The 23,492-nt window shown below is 37.6% G+C and overlaps 2 protein-coding genes across 2 annotated transcripts; both read left to right on the forward strand.

Moving 5' to 3' along the window:
- The first annotated feature begins 239 nt into the window (after nucleotides 1-239).
- LOC129882433 (ethylene-overproduction protein 1-like) lies at nucleotides 240-5,850 on the forward strand. Its single transcript, XM_055956725.1, has 4 exons — nucleotides 240-2,668; nucleotides 3,067-3,358; nucleotides 3,440-3,749; nucleotides 5,385-5,850. The coding sequence occupies exons 1-4, from the start codon at nucleotides 624-626 to the stop codon at nucleotides 5,618-5,620; spliced, it is 2,883 nt and encodes a 960-aa protein (XP_055812700.1). The 5' UTR covers nucleotides 240-623; the 3' UTR covers nucleotides 5,621-5,850.
- Nucleotides 5,851-8,386: 2,536 nt separating this feature from the next.
- LOC129881566 (uncharacterized) lies at nucleotides 8,387-9,528 on the forward strand. The gene has a single exon (XM_055955739.1). The coding sequence runs from the start codon at nucleotides 8,440-8,442 to the stop codon at nucleotides 9,262-9,264; it is 825 nt and encodes a 274-aa protein (XP_055811714.1). The 5' UTR covers nucleotides 8,387-8,439; the 3' UTR covers nucleotides 9,265-9,528.
- The last annotated feature ends 13,964 nt before the right edge of the window (nucleotides 9,529-23,492 follow it).

A 23,492-nucleotide genomic window follows, 5' to 3' on the forward strand; every position in this document is an offset into this window, starting at 1 on the left:
TGAGGGTTCACTTGGCAAAAATATGAGTAAAAGGGTCTATGTGACAAATGAAGCCAAGTACAAGGACCTCCGAGGTCATTCCGCCCTTATTAAAATTATTTCTTCTTGTCCAATAAATGAAGTCATCCGACAAGGCAAACGGTACGGGTCGACAAAAACGGGTATTGTCGGAAAAGATGGCGCGCTGAAATATATAATATTTTCCTCTTTCAGCGGCTCCCCAATTTTAACGGATTTTTACATACAATTTTTTTTACAATTTCTCTGTACAACAAGGAAATCTCTACACAAACAGAGGTTTTTCTGACCATTCGTCTTTATCTCTTCTCCATGTAAAGAAATTCATATAAAACCCACCAAAGATTCAACTTTTCCAATTTTTTTTTTCTTTCTTTTTTTCCCCAGAAAGGTGAGGTTTTTGAAGGAAATAGAATATAATAATAAAGACCCATTATTGTTAATCGTCCAAAATAGCCTGCAGCACAATTGTTTTGTATTTATTTCTTGTTTACCTGAAAAGGGTGGTGTTTGCAGGTCAGATTTCTTATAAAAATCCTTTATTTTTTGTTTGTAAAGATTATTTTTATGTTTATCTTGGTGGGTAATCTTGAATTTGAGGGAATATGCAACATAACCTTTTTTCAACGATGCGTAGTTTGAATATGATGGAAGGATGTAAGGGAACACAAGTGTATGCCCTTAATCCGTCTGGAACAACAACCACCAACGGGTTTGGTGGTGGTGGTGGTGGTGGTGGCGGGGGCGGCGGTGGTGTAGGTGAGAAGTTTTTACAGAACTTGTTGTCCAATTCTGTTAGGTCTAGATCTGATCGTAATTTTCACGCTATTCAATCCAAGGATGAGGTTAATTTGGCTGTTTTAGCTGAAGCCCTGGCTAATTATGGCCTGCCAAAAACTGATCAACTTGAGCCCCAGATTGAGTTTGTTCTGAAACCTATGAATTTTGTGGAGACATTAGCTGATGTTTATTGTAGGATGGAGGGTTGTGCTCAGTTTGACAAGTCAAAGATGTATCTTGAGCAATGTGCTATATTTAGGGGCTTACCGGATCCTAAATTGTTTAGGAAGTGCCTTTTGTCAGCTAGGCTACACGCGGTTGATGTGCATACCAAAGTTGTTCTTTCTGCCTGGTTGAGGTTTGAACGAAGGGAGGATGAGTTGATTGGTGTATCGGCAATGGATTGTTGTGGGCGAAGTATGGAATGCCCTGGCAGTGCTTTGATAGCGGGGTATAATCCTGAATCAGCTACTGATCCTTGTATGTGCCACCGAGGTGAGGATACTGAAATTAACATGGATGAAGAATGCTCCACTTCATCGAGTCATGGCAATGAGGAGGAGGATTTTGATATGTCATTTTGCATTGGGGATGATGAAATCAGGTGTAGGAGATTTAACATAGCATCACTTTCTAGGCCATTTGAAGTCCTGCTCTATGGTAGCTTCATGGACTCGCGAAGGGAGAAAATAAATTTTTCAAAAAATGGGATTTCTGCAAAGGGGATGAAAGCTGCTGAGATGTTTAGCAGAACAAAAAGTGTGGACTCTTTCAATCCAGACATTGTCCTAGAGCTCCTGTCATTAGCCAACAAGTTCTGTTGTAATGAGATGAAGTCTGTTTGTGATGCGTATTTAGCATCTTTGGTCTTTGACATGGATAGTGCTATGTTGCTTTTTGAATATGGACTGGAGGAGAATGCATATCTTCTAGTGGCAGCGTGTTTGCAGGTATTTTTAAGGGAACTTCCAAATTCAGTGCACAATCCAAACGTGTCAAGGCTCTTCTGTAGTTCAGAAGGTAAGGACCGATTATCTTACGTAGGACATGCTTCCTTTTTTCTCTACTATTTTCTGAGCCAAGCAGCTATGGAGGATGACCTGAAGTCAAACACAACAGTAATGCTGTTGGAAAGGATGGGAGAATGTGCAAGTGAAGGCTGGCAGAAGCAACTAGCATTCCACCAATTAGGTTGTGTGATGCTTGAAAGAAAAGAGTACAAGGATGCTCAGAAATGGTTTGAGTCAGCTGTTGAAGCTGGTCATGTCTATTCCTTAGTAGGCATTGCCAGATCCAAATACAAGCGTGGTCACATGTACAAGGCATATAAGTTGATGGACTCCCTCATTTCTGATTATACACCTTCTGGGTGGATGTATCAGGAGCGATCGATGTATTGTCAAGGAAAAGAAAAGACGATGGATTTGAGTACAGCTAGTGAACTGGATCCAACTCTTTCTTATCCATACAAGTACAGAGCTGTTTCAAAGGCAGAGGAAAATAGACTTGGACCAGCTATTTCTGAGATCAACAAAATACTTGGCTTCAAGATTTCTCCTGACTGCCTTGAGCTCCGTGCTTGGTTTTTAATTGTCCTGGAGGAATATGAAGGAGCTTTAAGGGATGTTAGGGCACTCTTGACTTTAGATCCCCATTACATGATGTTCCATGGGAAGTTGCAAGGTGAACACTTGGTGGAGCTTCTAAGTCATAATGTCCAACCGTGCAGTCAGGCTGACTGCTGGATGCAACTATATGACCGATGGTCCTCCGTAGATGATATTGGTTCTCTTGCTGTTGTCCACCATATGTTAGCTAATGATCCAGGGAAAAGTCTCTTAAGGTTTAGGCAATCTCTACTGCTTTTACGGTATGCAGACATTTTAGTTTCACTATAATAATCCTGTTTGGTATATTTCATCTTTATGTGCTGTCTGTTTCCTTTCAGCCGCTATTAAGAATTTTAAGCTCTACTGGTTTATAACCATAGATTAACCATATAATTCTATACTATCTATTTTTTTTCGTGAGATAATTTTTGACTGGAAATATGGAAATCTATGAATGATTGTATAAGTTAGATGATTGTTTCATATAAAGTTGACTGAAACTACAAATATTTTGGTTCACTGTGCACTTAGCGCACAACAAAAACTTACATACACTACTTGCTTTCTCATGCTTGAGAAGCTGAATGTGAATATCTGGGAGGTGTATGGAGTTATTTTCTTTTTTCACTCCTTGGGACTGATGTGCACTTGTTTATAGATTAAATAGCCACAAGGCAGCAATGCGTAGTTTGAGAGAAGCCAGAAACCAAGCTACCTCTGAGCATGAAAGGCTAGTCTATGAAGGATGGATATTATATGACACAGGTTATCGTGAAGAAGCAATTGCTAAAGCTGAAGAATCTATCTTAATCCAGAGATCATTTGAAGCCTTTTTCCTGAAAGCATATGTGTTATCAGAAACAAGTCCTGACTCTGAATCTTCGTTGTATGTCATACAACTGCTTGAAGAAGCTCTTAGGTGCCCTTCAGATGGTCTTCGGAAAGGCCAGGTGAGTGTTCCTTTCAGTCAGATACTAATTCACTAATTCTAGGAACCAAAAGATTTACTTGAAAACTACATTGCACTGCAGGCTCTCAGTAATCTGGCAAGTGTCTATGTAGATGTTGATAATCTAGATAATGCAATTGATTGCTACACAAATGCACTGAATATTAAGCATACACGAGCCCATCAGGGTTTGGCGCGTGTTTACCATCTAAAAGATCAGAGAAAATTAGCTTATGATGAGATGACAAAGTTGATTGAGAAAGCAAAATATAATGCATCTGCTTATGAGAAGCGGTCTGAATACTGTGATCGTGAAATGGCAAAAAGTGATCTTAGTATGGCGACAAAATTAGATCCCCTACGGACATACCCATACAGATACAAGGCAGCTGGTAAGTTACCCTTGGCTTATTTTCGTACCATCTTATTTGAGTATCAAGTAATTGTTGTGTTCTATCAGTTTTCTGATTGCTTTCGTACATGTAGCAGTGGGAAATTGTTTTTGCTGCTGATTGTAAGATTCTCTTTCTTTAAGCTATAGGTTGGTAGTGCATCTGTGAAAATGAGGTTTCACTTAAGCCCACATAAGCCTTGTACTTCAACATATTTATAATGATGGAAAGATCATCCAATGGTTAACTAAACGTGTTTTCGCTTCAATCCCAATATTACACAACTGTTGTCGAACAACTGCAGTTTCCAAAGACTTAAAAATTTAGAACACTGACCTTTAAATGGGATATAGTAGCAACAGGTTCTGGATGATTATATGGGCATTATCTGATTGTATGATTATATGGGTATTGTCTGATTGTTCTTTTGGATTCACATTAGCTTTTCTTGTCCAACCAAGTCTCAATGCCCACAGAGTGGACATAAGTGGTGACAGTTGAAAAATTATCCAGTAAATTAGTGAATTCTTGCTGGTGAAGTGCATCCGATAAGCCCAAAATAGCTCCTTATTAGCTGGTGTAACTCATCTCTAAAGAAGAAATCGGGAAAGATTGTTGCGTTTCTACTTATATTTTACAGTTCTAACTGGAGACCAGTATGAAAGAAGACATTTTCTTGGAAAGAATGTCTTCCAATTGGAGGACTCAAAGTTTCATCCAAGCATTCATAACTTCATTTTGTTTGTAAACTACTTTCATGTGAATGTAAAGTGTAAAACTGCATAATGGCAGTCGGGGTTATAGTGGCTCTGCAATTAGCTGATCTAGAATGGTACAGTGGTGCAAAGAAAATTAGCTGAATCTCTCTTCATTTGTGCCCCTTAAATTCAAAAACTGGGTAAATTGTACTTTTGCTTGTGAAGTCCTAAACTTGTAATTCAATTGAGTAGGTACTTTCGTAAGGACACCTAGCATATTTCACCTGTCAGTTTCTCATTGGAGGAACTATTGGAGTTTACAGTCACTAGACTCTTTTGCTTGAATATCTGACTAATGTCTTAAAATGGTCCCTTTTAAGTTCGTTTTCTTCTTTGGGCATCACTATATGGGAATTTGATTTCTCGAACAAGCCTATCTGTTTGGTTGATGGAATAATTTGGGTGATTGGTGAGTGTCATTCTTAGCAAGTTGGACCTTTATGTATGTATATATCTTTAAGATTTTGGTATTCAATTGCCTTAAGACTATAACATCATCTGGTCAAGCTTCACAGAAGAATGGAAAAATAAGTTTCACATTTCCTAGGTTAACTTGTCCAAGGTTACGAAGTTTGGAATCAGTTCCTCTTTTTTCTTCTCTACATTATTCTTCCCCTAGATTGTACAATGCCTCCTAACACCTAAACTCTAGGCCATTCAGTTGAGTGAACTGACCTAGAAGTGCTAGAGTAGTGTTAACTGAAAGTGTATTAGTACATGACATGAAATATTTTGCTCTGGGAATGCATTGTGCCTGGCTCCCCCACCCCCACTTTATATCTCCCTACTTACAGAGACTTCACCGTCTTAATGTGTATTAATTTACTATGCTACAAGTTTTTGAATGAGAAATTAATACTGGAAAATGTATGTTCAGTTCTGATGGATGACCACAAGGAAGCCGAGGCTATAGCAGAGCTAGCAAAAGTCATTTCTTTCAAGCCGGACTTACAACTGCTCCATCTTCGAGCAGCATTTCATGACTCGATGGGTGACCTCACATCTGCGATTCTAGATTGTGAAGCAGCCCTGTGTCTTGACTCCAGCCATGCAGATACACTTGACCTGTATCAGAAAGTACAGCAACGAGCTAAAGAACAACTACCAACGTGAAGGAGCAAAAGATGTGTATTGAGCTTCTTCTTGGTGATTGTTGTTTGGAAGTGTGTGCCTAAGTTTTTTATGGCGCACACAGGGCCAATACATAATCATGTATGGAGCTCGCTCGAAATTTTTTATGTGCACATTGGCCATTATGCATGCTCAATAGCAACAAAGAGCAAGAAATTAGATATCAAATGTACATAACTTTTTTGGTCCAACCATAGTGAAATATTTGTGAATTTCATAGAGCAGAGTTCTCCAGATAATTGTTTTTGTCCCATTGCAAACTTTGTTGAGATACTTCATTTATGCCGTGAGAGACTGTTTTCTAATATCTGCTACACTTTTTGAAAGTATGCACTGAATGTGAATGTTCTTCTTTTGGATTCTCACATGAGAGGATCAAAATTCTGATTTTCATTTGTACCATATGAAAATGATTCAAGTGAAAATATAATTGTCTTTTGGTCTTGTTTCTCTTTTTTCTTTTCATTTTTCCAGGATCAGTGTCTATAAATTTACACAATCAAGTCACCTAAAAAATAAATAATTACCTTGATTAATGAAGCAGAAAAATGCTATAACTAGCCACCTAGCTACTTGATTAGATACAAAATAAAGGAGCAATAACTAGTGCAAAAAGGGTTACAGTCATTTACCAGGTGACAATGTGAGAGAAATTACTGCATCTAAAAAATAAAAAAAGAAGTCCTATATTTTCCATAGAAATATTGCTACGTGATTAGGGTTAGATACATCATACATAGTCGCAGCTCACAGTACCTCTAAAATCTGACCAGTAAACTATTAAATTTTTGGAGTTATTCGTTCAAAATTTAATATTTCTTGAAATTCTAGTAATGTTTACATAAAAATATATTTTTTTGGAAAAAAATGTTGGGTTCAATTTAACTTATAACAAAAATGCTACATCGGACTCTATATACAACTCCCTAGTAATTACACCAATTCTAATTACTCAACCTCTTAATTACGATGACATGTTTATTTGTATTGGAACAAAATACATTTAAGTATTAAGATAATAATATTAATTTGTATGAGTTAGTGGTAGAATGTGGCAATAAGTTCCTATGTAACTCCTATAACCTCTAACTTTTTATTTGCCCATTATTCTATCTCATTATGTCTTATAACTCTACCTCCGAGGCATGATTCCTACCTACATTATTATCCACTTTATTCCTATGCAAGACAAGAAATAATTCCTCACCTATAAATAGTGAGGATGGAAGAAAGATGAGACGTGTGGATAATATTATAGTGTGTAGTAGTGAAAGAGAAAGTTGAGACAAGAAAATATTCTAAATCTTCAAATATATTCACTTTACAAAAGAGAGTAATTATATGTTGAAGGAAGGTGTGTTCTTTTTGTGGGGTTTTGATGTTTGGACTCTTCAACTAATTTGGAGTTGTTTGAGTTGTATACGTTGTTGGACTGTTGTATCCTGGAGGGAACACATCAAGAGATATACTGCTGGATCGGTGTAGATTATGTTGCAGTGTCTTGAATATCCTCAAAGAGAGCGAGATATCTGCGCCTCAGCCTGAATATATTTTTATTCATTTTTATTATTTTATTTTCAACTGTAATTTATTGTATTTGTGGTATATTACACCAATAGTTTGCAATAATATAATTACAGTGTAATTACAAATATATTGTTTAGTTGCACAAGTGCAATCATAAGATTATATTAAAATTAAATTAAATATTTAAGATATATATTGTCTTTTGAAAATTAATTTATAAACATATGTTCTTAACTAATATTATAAAAAATGATTTATATTTTCCAAATTAGTACATTTTAATTAAATTAATCATAAAAACTAAAAGTACAAGATTTCTATGAGCATGAAATGCATGTTTGACAAAAAGATTAATATTATAAATATAATGTCATAAAATTATTAAAATATTTGATAAAAAGATAATTTATCAAGTCTAACTAAAAAATAAATGGCTTGTAATGTGAAATATCAAGTCAATACTACTAACACAAATAAAACAAGGAAAAATATAACGTAATACTCTTATGTCAAATTTCAACATAACGTACATAAATATGATTTTGAAAAATGTAAGTTTATAATCTTATTCAACACTGAATTTACAACTTAGAATACTAACAAAATTATGCTAACGAAAAAATATATATAGAATAAATAAAAAATAGATAACACGAAAAATTGCATGGAATCACTCAATCACATGAAGTAAAGGTTGAGAATGAGAAGGAAATAAAATATAAAAAATAAAAAATAAAAAATAAAAAATATATTTTTAGAAAATATTAAAATAATAAATAAAAAAAAATTAAAATAATAAATAAAAAAAAGAAATTAATAGTAACTAGCCCGTAATTATCAGCAATTCACAGCTCTCCTAAAAATTGAAAAGTGTAATTATATTCTGTCAATTACTCTAAATTATCTGTTGACTTAGTAATTATATGACCAATCAAACATACCAGATAATATAGTTACATCTAATTACACTTTTCAAAATAGGCCTTCATGAAAAAAAAAAAAAAATTAAAAAAATTGGCAAATCATTCGCATTAGCAGAAAAGTATATTTAGAAGCCAAATGTTTGCCCCCTTGAGTTACCTGTGACGTGACCAAATAAAAGTTGCACCTTTTTTTAGCTGAACTCCACGAGAAGCCCATACTTCCAACTATTGATAATTAATTATGACTCAACTTTTTAAACTTGTTCACACAAATAGCCACATATGTGTTCAACTTTTCTTATTTTCTCAAGCTTTATCTCGATTGTTTTACATCCCAATATCTTGAAATCCATGGAAAAAAACCTAGAAGGAGAAGAAGAGAAAAAAGAAAAATGCTCAAGAAAATTAGATTTTAGTGCTCCTCTCTTGTCAACTAGACGTTCTAGTGAAAAATCATTTTCTTGCTCCAATATTATACCACCTCAACTTTCAATAGATATTTTTAATAGAGTGCCATTTTCTTGGGAGCAAAGTCCTGGAAAACCAAAGGAAACAATGGGGTTGACTACAAACATTGAAATTGTGCCACCTCCAAAATTGCCACCATGTATGTGGCATCATACAAGAAAAGAATTATTAGCTACTAGTAGTACTACTACTAAATCATACGATGGCGATATCGACAATGATGATCATGGCAATTATGAAGATCAAGATGATAGGAATATTGACAACCATGATGTTTTCTCAGATGCTCTTGATGTTTTTTCGTTAGGGGATGAGTCGATAGACGACATGATTAATGAAACAGAACATAGAAAATCGAATAAGGAGGTTGTTGATGAGGAATCTTACGATTGGAGTACTAATAAGCCAGCAGTACCAAATTTCATTATTCAGAGATTTCTTAAAGATGCAAAGGAACTAGCTATTTCATCTGCCTTGGAAAACAATAGGAAGAAATTACTAGAGGATGAGCAAAATGGAAGAAGACCATGTAATTTTCCTCACAAGGCAGCAGCAGCAGCATCATGTGGGCTTGACATGTTTATTCCATGGAGGATAAAACCCAAGCCATGTTGTGTGAAGAATAGTGTAGTGGCAGCTTCTCCAAGAATGAGACTTCAATGGAGCAACAGAGACAAACATGCATCAGATGCGGATCCAAAATTTTAATAACACGTGTATGTATGTGTACCTTCAGCTTACCGAGGACATGACCTCATATAAGAGGTTGTGGAGGACACGAATTAGGGTAGAAGGTTAGTAGATAGTTGAGAGATGTGTCACCCATACTTTCATACTAGTAATCGTAGTAGTTTCTTGGTCTTTAATTTCTGTTACTATTTGTTGTTTCTTGTAGTTCGATTATATTATAATTATTGTAGTTATTGTTCTTTTCTCTCAACATATTTTATCGTGCTATCTTTAGTATTTTGTCGTGGCTTCTTCACTTTCGTATTTCTTTTTTTGAACTGTTTTTCTCTATTTTTTCTTGGACTAAGAGTCAATCGTAAACAACCTCTCTGCCTTCATTTTCAAGATAGGGATCAAATTTGCGTATATACTTGATACTATCCTTTTCTCGAAAAATTACACTATATTAATTAGGTCAATTTATTTCTTTATGTATAAATACTAAGTTTTGAATATTCTTAACACAAACTACAGCTCAATGGCCAAAGCATGTTGAACCTCATTTGTTGAAAATTACACTGTAAATATAAGGACTTAATATATAGCTCATTGTTGCGGGTTCGAGTCTTGCCAGAGACATTAGAGAAAACAAGTTGTTTGTCTCCTCTCATCCACGACCACCCCCTACCCCCGAATCTTCACCCCTGCACTCTAAAGTGTTTTGCTAGATTATATGTCACAATCCTAATACGTTGTGACTGACACCCACAGTAACCCTCTGGTGGGTGAACCACTAGTACAGTCCAAACTCACAGCATTCACGAGAAATAAACATTTTAAAGATGTGGAAGCAGGTTTAATCAATAAATATACTTAGTCCCCATAAACTCAGAAATGTCCAATTAGTAACCCCAATATATACGAAATTTAACTCGTAGGAACTGAAAGTCGAAGGTACCAAAACTCTTGCAAAACATCAAGTCTAGGGAAAAAAGGGAATGCAATCCCAAAGAGTCATAAAATAAAACACTATTTAAGAGTCTAAGTCCTGAATGAAGGACTAAGATATGGAAGAGCTCACGGTAGCCTGAAAGACTGGCTCACCCTCAAATTCTGTAAAATAGCGATCTTCTATACAAGGTCTCTCTGCATCCAGCTGAATATGCCCTGTACTCAACAAAGACAAAGCAAGTGTAGTATCAGTACACAAAACAACAATGTACTAGTACGATAACGCGGCTAGCAAATAAGCGAGTCATGAACAAGTAAATACCGCACTATAAGCACATATATACAGAACAGTCTTAACCAATATCATCTCCTAACCAGTACTCAACATTATCATGGTTCATTAGCCTCAATATCATGCAATTTCACATAAGGGTCCTCTCATGGGACCTACAACCACCTATTTATGTGTCAGAACATGACATCCAGTCCAAGATTGAGTTGAACCATGACACCCGATTCAAATATATATCAGGACGTGATACTCAAACCAAATGTGTGTCAGAATGTACACCCGATCCAAGCATACAAGTCAGCCACAATCACAGTGAATAGTCAAACTATCATATGTGTCAAGGACATGTTCATTACAAGTCATGGTCAGTAAGTAATCATTCAAATAGATAATTACATTCTTCACTATTCATATACACATATGCATACAGTGGAGTAATTTAGCAAGTACATGAATCATATACAAGAAGACAAACCATCATCTACCTCGAAATCAAGCTTTGACAACTCTAAAGTGCAGGAGCTTTCCTTTTTCGGGTTCGTTCAGCTTGTTCTTGGTCTAAAGTCAGTATATACATACAAATGATCAATATAATGGTCTAATTCACCCTCTTAGATCAACCCCTGATCCTAACCCCTATTCTAGGGCTATTTTCTACCATTAGTTTCAGTCCAAAATCCTCCCCCAATGGTCAGCTCCATAAATTATGGGATCTAAAAATAAATTTACAAGTTTAGGAAGTAAATTACTTACCTTTGGCACAAACAATGGAGGAAACCAATAAGAATTTTCCTTAGGCCGCTTCTGGTCTCTTAAGAATGAAGTGGGAATGACTAAAATCATTTTTGGACTTTTTTCCTATTTAAAGTTGAGTCTGCCTCGCCACAACGAGACCATACTGATCTGGAGAGATAAGTGGAGACAGAGAGCTCGTAAAGAGTCTCAGGTCTCCCATTTCACAACATACTCTTATCCCAAGACGTCTTAATTTATATCTTTGCCAAGTCCGATTTTGGGAGTTTTACTCATTCGATTATAATTCCATAAGGCTGTCTAGGCTCTATATCATCTTAGATATCATATAACCCAATCAAATTAATGATTCAATCCCCTATACAATTTTGGATAACCCTAGACTTCCCCTGACTCAGAATTCGTCCAACCTGGCCTAGGCTCAAATTTTTTGAAATCACTACCCAAGCTTTTCTAGCCCAAATTCCTTCTCTATTAGCTTATTCGTAAATATGGGAATAAGTCATTATAATAGATACCAATTTACCCATCACTCATCCTTGAGTGACCAACTAGAAGAAAAAAAGGGCTAAGACAGAGATAGAGTAGTACTGAATCGACGAATAACTGTGATAATTATCTCGCGTGTCCTTCTTAGTTTCCTAGGTAGTTTGCTCTACCGGATGATGCTTCCATTGGAACTTTACTTATTTAATTTCCTTGGTCCTCAATTTTCGGACATCACAATCTAAGATTGCCACTGCTCTTCCTCGTAGTGAAGGTCTTTGTCTAACAAAACTGAGTCCCACTTAAGGATGTAATTTCCATCTCTATGTTACTTCTTCAACATGGACACATGGAACACCGAATGTACCTCAGACAAGCTAGATGGCAAGTCCAATATGTAAGTCACTGTCCCTACACAGTTAAGAATCTCAAAAGGGCCAATATAGAGAGGACTGAGCTTGCCCTTCTTACCAAATCTCATTACCCCTTTAGTGGGTGATACTCTTAGAAGCACTTTCTCACCAGCCTGAAATGTCATATCCCTTATCTTATGGTCAGCATACTCCTTTTGTCGACTTTAAGCTGCTAAAAACTTAGTTTGGATGCTCCTTACCTTATCCTGGGCATCCCTTACCAAGTCAAACCCCAAGGGCTCCACTTCTCCAGCCTCAAACCACCCTATGGGAGACCTGTATCCCCTCTCATAAAGGAATTATAATGGTTCCATATCTGTAAGGTCCCAGGCATTTTGAAGGTCAGAATGTGTTATAATAAGGTAAAATAGGAGGAAAATGGATTCAAAGAATTTTTCGGATTTGTATTTCACAAGATGATTTTTTTCAAGAAATACCCCAAAACAATGAAGTCCGCGACCTAGGCGCGTCGTGCCTCTATTCCTTGATAGTGCAAATTTACCTGAACTCAAGTCAAGCTCAAATTTGGGAAAAATTAAACTTCGAAAAAAATGACCTATGGGTTATATCGAACATATATATCGAACTTGGATGTATTTTTGGGTTAGTTTTCACTCTTTTGCCTACCCAAAACCCTAAAATTCATCTCCCTCTTTCCCAAATCACCTCCTACAAGATTTCTCTCAATTAAAGGGTCTCAAGGCTCCTCATTGAAGATCAAGCATCAAGATTTCTTCAAGCTTCTCAAGACTTCTTCAATCTCTCTTCAAGCTTTACTCTAAGGTACGTGGGTATTGATTCATGGATCCTTTCATCCATGAAGCCCAACCAATTCTCAAGTTTTTCTATTAAATTCAAGTATGGAATTTTATGGGTTCCATGATCTTTCTTCCAATTTCATGAATTAAGTTTTATTACATGATTCTCTACTCAAATATGCATGAATTATCAAATATTGCATGATTTCAATTATTTGTCGAATAAATTCTCTTACATGTTATTTAGGGTTCACGATCTCATTTTGGGTCTTGTTACATTATCATTCAATTGCATGAATTAAGATTCAATTGTTGTTTAATTACTCAATTAAGTATGAATTACAATTAAATTGCATGATTTCCAAAAATATTACCTAGAACCATGGATTATGTCAATTTTCAAGTATGCATTTATGAATTTCTTATGGGTTCTTTCGATTATGATTTTAATTGACCTAATTCTATATGATTATGCATGATTCAAGTCAAATTATGTGGTTTGAAGTCAATTATATGATCTTAAGATGATTCCATATAGATTCATGCACAAGACTATATTTTCCAAAGATAAGCTTTATGTTATCTCTTTGGCCAAGCACAAGACTGTACTTACAAGGCTTTCAAGCAAGTTATATGAAAATTATAAATTGAGTTTTTATGATGAAATTCGAGTTAAGTATGAATGATGGTGGAGGATCACTCACCTAGTTAATGATTAAGGAGCTATCCTAAGATTATGACTTCATGACAATCAGGGGTTGGGGATTGAACAATTTCCCTCCCATATGACATGACTATGACTTATGACATATGATTTTCTATTCTCGTGAGAGTATTACCTAGCACCGAGTTACACTAGAGGTGAATAACCATGTCCCAGAACTACATGCCACCATAGGTATGAATGGATTAGAAGTGAATATCCAAATCTTTAAGAGGTGAGTACCCGAAATATCGAGGCTTGGAGGTGAGTACCTGAGTCTAAGAACTAGGGTGAGTACCCAGTTCACACAATAGCTTAGTGGATCCACTTAAGCATTAGAGAGCCTACCTTGGCAAGTAGCTCCCCTGTTCCTCCGGTGTATAGGTAAATATTGGGACTCCATGGTTTAGCTCACATAGTTTCATATCAGTTATGGTCTCTCTCACTCATGGTTTTGCGACTCTCACTATGAATTAAGATTCTTACTACTACTTATGAACTTACAAGCTCTTTTATGATTTTCCATTATGACTTATGACTATCCATGCATTGTACAAGTTCTCTTTTTAAAATTGCATTATGGTTTTAAATGACATTATCCTTACTCACGATTCACTATTTCATATAAATGGTTTACTTATCATGTGTTCTAACCTTGATCATTACATCATTGCTTTTATGTCATGTATTGCATTGCTCACATACTTAGTACATTCAAAGTACTAATGCATACTTCTTTTGTTTTCCTACATCATCTCATAGTGTAGGGCTTGGAGATCACCGTACACACTCTCATGGCTAGATAGAAGACTTGTTCACTTGATTTGGTAAGTCCTCATGCTTCAGGAACTACCTATCGAGCTTATATTTTCTTGCTATCTCTAGACTATGTTGTTATTTTTGAGAATATTTCTTTTCTTGTTTGGGTGAGCTAGTGGCTTGTTCTATGCCCCCACCTATGTTAGTAAAGTAGAGGCATGTCTAGACAAAGAAAATGTATAAGTCCATTTAATCAGGCCTAAGCTTCACCTTTATCTTTAGACTTTATTTTGAGACTTACCTATCACTTTGCTCCCCATTATTGATTTACTTACCTTATGTATGCTTATGTTATGCTAAGACGCTAGGTTGGGATTTTTTCGGGAATCCCAATCACCGTGTCATGCCTAGGTCCTTGCTTAGGTCGTGACAATCTAAATACTGGAGTGATAACTATTGTTGTAGGAGAATTCACACAAGGCAAAAACTTGTCCCAATGACCCCCAAAATTCATCACACATGCCCTCAACATATCTTTCATCACTTAGATGTTCCTCCCTAACTGTCCATTTGTCTGTGGATGAAAGGTTGTGCTGAAAATGAGTTGAGTGCCCAACTCCTCATGTAGTTTTCCCCAAAATTTAGAGGTGCATTGCGTACAATGGTCTGAAATGATAGAAAGGGGCATTCCATGCAGCCTCACTATCTCTTTCACATAAATCTTTGCCAACTGTTGTGCATTGTAGTCCACTCTAACCGGAATGAAGTGAGCTGACTTTGTCAATTTGTCAACCACCACCCAAATGGAATCATACTTCCCCAAGGTCATAGGGAGTCCCACCACGAAGTCCAAAGCTATTACTTCCCACTTTCAATTAGGAATGGACAGCTTTTGGAGCAAACCTGCAAGTCTTTGGTGCTCATATTTCACTTGCTGGAAATTCTGGCACTTAGCTACATATTCGACTATGTCTTTCTTCATACCCAACTACTAATATAGATGCTTCAAGTCTTGATACATCTTGTTCACTCCAGGATGAATAGAGTATTGCGAATTATGGGCTTCAGACAAAACTTTCTAAATTATACCATCTACCCGGGGAACACAAATCCTTCCCCTAAAGTTGAGCACCTCGCCTTTATCAAGGACTACATCTTAGGCCTTGCCTATCTAGACTTTTTCTCTAATCTCATTCAATTTCATATTCTAAAACTTTTTTACCTTAATTTCTTCAATATAAGTGAGCCTTAGATCAACACTGGTCATTACTCCACCCTTCTCTGAAATGCCTAGTCTCATGAATTTAGCCTCTAAGGCCTGAATATCTCTATCGAGGGCCCACTTCCTAGATCCTAAATAGGCTAGACTGCCTATGCTAACCGATGTTTGGCTAAATGCGTCTACCACCACATTATCCTTACCTAGATGATACTGAATGGTGACATCATAGTCTTTGAGAAACTCCATCCATCTTCTCTATCTCAAGTTTAATTTTTTCTGGGTGAATACATGTTGCAAACTATGGTGGTTAGTAAACACCACTTTTTGAGTCAACCTTTTTAAATGGGTAGCGATAGAAACAAAGTTTCTCATGAATCGGTGATAATAACTGGAAAGTCCCACAAAACTCCTAACTTTAGTTACAGAACTAGGTCAGACCCAGTTCTTAACCACTTCAATCTTTTGTAGGTCTACCATTACCCCTACCTTCAAAACAACATGACCCAAGAAAGCAACAAAAGGCAACCAGAATTCACACTTAGAAAATTTTAATACAATTTCTGCTTTCCTAAAATACCTAGAATAATGCGAAGATGGTTTGCATGTTCTTGCTCTCACCTTACCAACAAGCCGAGAGCTGATGGCTTCTCACTCCTCGAATATATAAAAATATCATCTATAAATACAATTACAAAAGAATCTAGGAATGGATTAAAAACCCCATTCATCAAGCTCATGAAGGCTGCAGATGTATTGGTCAACCCAAAAATACATCACTAAAAACTCATATAGGTGTATTGGTGTCACGACCTAAAAATTGAGGTCATGATGGCACACATCTCTAAACCCAATCTGATGTGTAACTCTAAAAATAAAACTCATACAAGACTCCCAAAGGGGAAAGTGATGCTACGATTTAAATAAAAAGAAAAACAATAAAATATATTATCCCAAAACCTGGTGTCATAAGTATAAAGAGCATCTAAAACAAGGTTCAAATCTGAAGATACAACGTAAGTTTCTGAATGATACAAAAGACAATAAAAAATAAAGATAAACTAGTGACAATCCGAATTCTGGGACCTCACCACTAATCTGAGAATACACAATCCGCTAGAATATCAACTGCCATGTGAGGTACCCCGACTAGTATCTGCATCAAAAAGGGATACAAAAATAGAAGTGAGTACAATTCACATGTACTCAGTAGGTTTTAGCTGACTGAGTATAAGGAATTAATCAAACCTATGAAATAAACTAAGGAACGCTTCCACCTACATACAAAAAAGTCCCACTTCGACATCGGTGCCGCCAGTTTATATATATATAGTGATGCGAGTAAAGTAAACCCATAATAACAGCTCATAATCGCAATTAATCAAATAATTCAAGCAGTACAGTTATTAATGCAATGCAATGCAATTTGATGATGCAATAATGTGGTGGTACGGTGGAATCAAGACTATCGCACAGCCTGTCATATACACCTGCTGAGCTGTGCTACTAAGCAGGATCCATGGGGGTTTCGCAGACCATATACCTCAATCACAATATCTCATTATCCTTGACACCTCCTCGTGGTCAAGGGAACACAATGCATCTACTACCCTGCCGTAATACTGCCTCGGACAGGGACTCAAGATACAAAGGTTTAAAGGTGTTTCATTTTCTTTCTCAAAAAGAATTTCCATATTTCTCAACTTCTATGATGAATGAGGATAAATGCATCAAAACACATATAACATGGAAGTAATATTCAACTCACATGTGGTAGAAGGTTCAAAGTTCTCAAAACTTAACATACACATGATATTCACCCTCAATAAATAGTAATAGGAATATTCATCCCTTTCTCAATAATATTTCAATACTCAAGCTTTCTCAAAACCCCCAACTCAACCTCTCAAGCGATCATCACAAGTCAAATAATATACTCAAGCCTCTCTCTTAGGCAAATCACGAATCACATGCTCTCAAAGTAAATAAGATAACAAATAAGGCCTCCACACGGGCTATGTAATACAAATAAACCCCCACATGGAAATATATTAATAAATAAGCCCCCACACGGGCATCACAATATATATATATATATATATATATATATATATATAACATTCTTAAATTATACTACGACCTTATCCCAAAGTCTATAACATATGAATGGCGAATTACCCCATCTCAATCTCAAAGAAGGATAGCCAAACCTACCTCAATTGCCGAAACAACACTCGAACACCTCCACCGAATAAGAAACTCTCAAATTCAATGCTCGGACTGACAACCCACTATCAATAATAAAACATACACATCACAAGGATTCCAATGACACCCATATTGATAGGTTTCGAAACCGGGGGTAAAATGATCTAAAAATTAATTATTTACAAAAAAGGTCAAATCTAGAAATTTATTGGACAATCACATTCTACTTGTAATAAGGAACTAATGGTTGAAAACTTCATAAAAATAGAGCTCAAAACGAGTTAGAAATCACCATTTTCCTTAAATTCGAATTAGGAAAGAAACAAAGATTTTTGGGGTTTGAAACTAAACTTTAGGGGTTAAAATCATCAAAAACTTAATGAAAAGGAAAGGTTTTAGGTCAAAAATCACTTACCCAACACTTTGCCTTAAAAATCCCTTCTCAAATCACCTCAAGAAATTCAAGATCTCAAACAATTGATAAAAATATTAAAATGGGAAGAAAGGGGCATTTTCTGCCCAAAAAGTTATTGTTCACGCATGTTACTGTTCACGCGTGTTTTGTACAAATTTTTGAAAATCACCCTCAAGGTCATTAAAATATCCATCACTAAAAAGAATGTTCGTCCTCGAACATAAGATAAAATAAAGTACCTGGGGTCTTAAAAAGCTGAGGGTACCGAACCTGCATATCAGACTTTAACTCCCAAGTCGCCTCCTCAGCAGGCCGATGTTGCCACTGCACCTTAATTGAAGCGACCTTCTTGGTCCTGAGTCTATGAAGCCGCCTATCTAGAATAACTGTCGTCTCCTCCTCATAAGTCAAATTCGGACTCAAGTCTATCGCATCATAATAAATCACACGAGACTCATCCAGTATGTACTTACGAAGCATGGAAACATAAAACACCGGATGGACTGCTGAAAATTTAGGGGGTAAGGCCAACTCATATGCCACTCCACCTACTCTCCTTAGGATTTCAAACGGGCCAACAAACCTTGGGCTAAGCTTGCCCTTCTTTTCGAACCTCATCACACCCTTCATGGGTGATATTTTAAGCCACACATAATCACCCACCATGAACTCTAAGGGACGAACCCTCCTGTCAGCATAACTCTTCTGACGACTCTGAGCTGTCAATAGTCGATCCTGAATCAAACATACCCGCTCCACAGCATCCCTAAGTAAGTCAGTATCCAATGTATAAACCGCAATAGAATCAAACCATCCAATGGGTGATCGACACCTACGACCATACAATGCCTCAAATGGTGCCATCTGAATGCTGGAGTAATAACTGTTATTATAGGCAAACTCTGCTAAGGGCAAGCGTTGGTCCCATCAGGCACCAAAATCAATCACACAGGCCCTAAGCATATCATCCAACACCTGAATAGTCCACTCGGACTGACCATCGGTTTGGGGATGAAATGCTGAACTCATCTCTAGCCGCGTACCCAAACTACGCTGTAATGCCTTCCAAAAATGAGAGGTGAACATTGAACCCCAATCTGACATAATAGAGATAGGCACCCCATGCAGCTTAACAATCTCACAAAGATAGATCCTAGCTAACTGATCCGCATTGTAGCTAGTCTTCACCGGAAGGAAATGGGCTGATTTGGTCAATCGATTCACAATCACCCAGACAGAGTCATACTTACCCAATGCCATGGGTAATCCAGACACGAATTTCATAGTTATATGCTCCCATTTCCACTCAGGAATGGGCATCCTTTGCATAGGACCACCCGGTTTCTGATGCTCATACTTCACTTGTTGGCAATTTAGACACTTAGCCATAAAATCAATAATGTCTCTCTTCATGCCACACCACCAATAGTATTGTTTCAAGTCATGAAACATCTTTTCCACTCCCAGGTGAATCGAATATTTGGAACAATGAGCCTCCTCCAATATCATACGTACCCATTCACTCACCTTGGGCACACAAATGCAACCATTAATCCTCATAACTCCTTCCAGATCAAGAGAGGCTAATTTTGCTTTACCACTCAACACTTTGTCTCGAATGGCCCTCAACTTGTCATCTTCAAACTGGTGTGTACGAATCTGGTCCATCAAAGTAGACCTAGCCTCCACAAAGGCCAAAATACCATGATGTGTAGAAATATCAAGTCGAACCAACTGTCTAGCCAATGACTGAACCTCCAACGCCAAAGGTCTCTCAACAGCCTTAAGGAGGGCCAAACTACCCATGCTAACTGCTTTGCGACTCAGGGCATCCACTACCATATTAGCTTTGCTTGAATGATAAAGTATGGTGATATCATAGTCTTTCAATAACTCTAAGCACCTACGCTGCCACATGTTCAGATTCGGCTAAGAAAAGATATACTTAAGGCTATGGTGGTCAGTATAGACCTCACAATGCACTCCATAGAGATGATGCTTCCACAACTTCAGAACAAACACCACCGCTGCTAATTCTAAGTCATGGGTGGGATAGTTCTTCTCATGTACTTCTACTATCGAGAAGCATAAGCTATAACTCTACCTTTTTGCATCAATACACCACCCAAGCCAACTCCTGAAGTATCACAAAACACAATAAATGCCACGTCCTCCTCGGGTAAGGCTAGAATAGATGCTGAAGTCAATAATTCCTTGAGCTTTTGAAAGCTCGCCTTACACTCATCAGTCCACTGAAATGCCACGGTCTTTTGAGTTAGCCTAGTCAATGGGTCTGCAATAGAAGAGAATCCTTGAACAAACCGATGATAGTAGCCTGCCAACCCAATAAAACTCCAAATCTCGGTAACCGAAGTAGGCCTAACCCAATCACAAACCGCTGCAACTTTGGCTGGATCAACCATAATACCGTCCTTGGTCACTATATGACCCAAGAATATCACGGACTCAAGCTAAAACTCATATTTGAAGAATTTTGCATACAACTTCTCCTCTCTCAATCTCTAAACGACTGTCCTCAGGTTCCTAACATGATACACATCATTCTTGAAATAAACTAAGATGTCATCAATAAAACGATCATAAACGAGTCCAAATAAGGTCGAAATACCCAGTTTATCAACTCCATAAAAGCAGCCGGGGCATTAGTCAACCCAAAGGACATAACCACAAACTCATAATGCCCATAACGAGTCCTGAATGTAGTCTTTGGGATATCAGATTCCTGAACTCTCAACTGATGGTAACCCGACCTCAAATCAATCTTTGAGAACACCGATGCACCCTGAAGCTGGTCAAATAAATCATCAATGCGAGGGAGAGGATATTTGTTCTTTATAGTGACTTTGTTCAACTGTCGATAGTCAATACACATCCTCATAGTACCATCTTTCTTCTTCACAAATAAAACTGGTGCACCCCATGGTGATACACTAGGTCTAATAAACCCTTTCTTCAATAAATCTTTCAATTGTTCTTTCAACTCTTTCAATTCTACCGGAGCCATCCGATAAGGAGAAATAGAGATGTGTTTAGTGTCAGGCTCCAAATCAATCACAAAATCAATATCATGGTCAGGAGGAACTCCCGGAAAGTCTGTAGGAAATACATCCATAAACTCTCTCACCACCCTCATAGTCTCTATAGAAGATGACTTTGTAGTGAGATCATGTACATGATCCAAATAAGACAAACAACCCTTATCCATCAAGCGACGAGCATGAATATAAGATACCACCCCCTTAGGATACGAACTCGAATTACCCTTCCATACCACGCTAGGTAAACCGGGATAAACTAAGGTCACGGTCTTTGCATAAAAATCTAATATAGCATGATAAGGAGATAACCAATCTATACCCAGTATCACATCAAAATCAAGCATGTCTAATACAATCAAGTCTGCACGGGTCTCTATACCCGAAAATATCACCAAACATCCCTTGTATACCCGATCCACCACTAAAGATTCACCTACTGGGGTAGAAATAGTAATAGGCACAATAAGGGACTCACTCACATAATTAATACCCACATCAAAATAAGTCGACACATAAGAATAGGTAGACCCTGGGTCAAATAATACTGATGCAGAACAATGGCAAACTGGAACAATACCTGTAATAACTGCACCAGAGGCTTCTGCTTCATATCTACCCGATATAGCATAGCATAACTGATGGTCACCTTTAGCCTGCGAACTACCATGAGCACCACTTTGTGCTCCACCTTTAGCACCACGGGTGCCACCTTTAGTATTTTGCAAAGAACCCCAAATAGCTAGAGCATCTGTAGAACGAACAATTGGTGCCCCGGGCCACCCAGTAGAAGGAGCACATTTAGGGCAATCTTGGGACTTATGCCCAAACTCATCACACACATAACAACCTCGAGGACCTGAACCCCGTGGAGGATAACCAAAAGTGTCAAAATGGCCTCTGGAGCCTGAAAAACCCTGAATAGCTGCCTGGACCAATCTGCCCTGATAACCATGGGTTCTTGAACCTGAATATTCTCTACCCTTAGAGGAATGACCACTGAATTGACCCTGCTGACGGAACCTCTTGGCCCTGCCCTATCCAGCACGTCGGATACTCTCTATTATCCTAGCATGATCAATAATACTCTAAAACGTACCTCCAGACAGTACAAGAGAGGTTGTAGCCTCCTAGAGATAACCAGTGAATCCCTTCACTAGCTTATGAATCTGCTCGAACTCAATGGGAATACTCGACATAGCATAATGAGATAACTCATGAAAGCGAGTCTCGTACTCATATATAGATAGGGATACCTACTCTAGTTTGTCAAACTCATCCCTACGCTGATCATGGAGGCTATAAGGCATAAATCTCTCAAGGAACATCTCAGTAAACTATTCCCAACTCATCATAGGAGAACCAATAGGTCCACGTGCAAGAACTGACCTCCACCACTCTTTGGCTACTCCCGCAAATTGATATAAAGTGTAAGCTACTCCATTTGCCTCTAAGATACCTAGGTTGAATAACCTGTCTTGGCACTCAGTCAAAAAGTCATAGGCTTTTTGTCCGGTTGTACCATCAAACCTTAGAGGCGCCAATCGAACAAACCTCTCGAAGCTCTTCTTCTTAGCTATCGACATGGCAGTACTAGCAGAAACTAGCAGAGCTGCAAATCTTGAAGATGCAATAAAACGCACTAAAGAAGAACCATGAGTATAAAATCCTACACTAGGCCCCTGAACTGGCGGTGTAGCACCAACTATGATAGGAGAACCTACTCTACTTGGAAGAATACCAGAGGTAGGAGCACCATCCAATCTAGCCAATAATCAAACCAGTAGCTCCTGAAGAATCAGAGCACTATCGGGAACCACAAGAGGCTGGGATGGCCTCTGCTCCTCAGTCTTTTGCTCTAAGTCATCCTTATGCTCATACATGGGCTCAAGTGATGGCTCTCTAGCTCGTCCATGAGCAAGTGCCGCTCCCCTCGCTCGGCCTTATCCTCTGACTTTACCACGTCCTCTACCTCGCCCGCGTACTAGGGCTCGGGCAGCAAGTGCAGCCTTACCCTTAGTAATTATGGCTTTAGTCCTCACCATCTGCGCAGAAGGAATAAATTAGAGGTATACAATACTTGATATGAATAAATTGCACGAATAGAGTAAAAAGAAGGAAATCCTCCTATTAAGTATCTTGTAGCCTCTCAAAGATAAGTACGGATGTCTACGTACCAATCCGCAAGACTCTACTTGACACTCTGCTCTTTAACTTATGAGACTGGTGAACCTAGTGCTCTGATACCAATTTG

This window comes from Solanum dulcamara, chromosome 3 (genome assembly GCF_947179165.1).
Source record: "Solanum dulcamara chromosome 3, daSolDulc1.2, whole genome shotgun sequence".
Classification (NCBI taxonomy): domain Eukaryota; kingdom Viridiplantae; phylum Streptophyta; class Magnoliopsida; order Solanales; family Solanaceae; genus Solanum; species Solanum dulcamara.

Bases quoted from the DNA above. Each gene is read 5' to 3' on its own strand.
- LOC129882433 (XM_055956725.1), top strand. From the start codon at position 624: ATGCAACATAACCTTTTTTCAACGATGCGTAGTTTGAATATGATGGAA. The intron at 2,669-3,066 runs GTATGCAGACAT...ACTTGTTTATAG, and splicing joins CAATCTCTACTGCTTTTACG to ATTAAATAGCCACAAGGCAG. The intron at 3,359-3,439 runs GTGAGTGTTCCT...ATTGCACTGCAG, and splicing joins ATGGTCTTCGGAAAGGCCAG to GCTCTCAGTAATCTGGCAAG.
- LOC129881566 (XM_055955739.1), top strand. From the start codon at position 8,440: ATGGAAAAAAACCTAGAAGGAGAAGAAGAGAAAAAAGAAAAATGCTCA.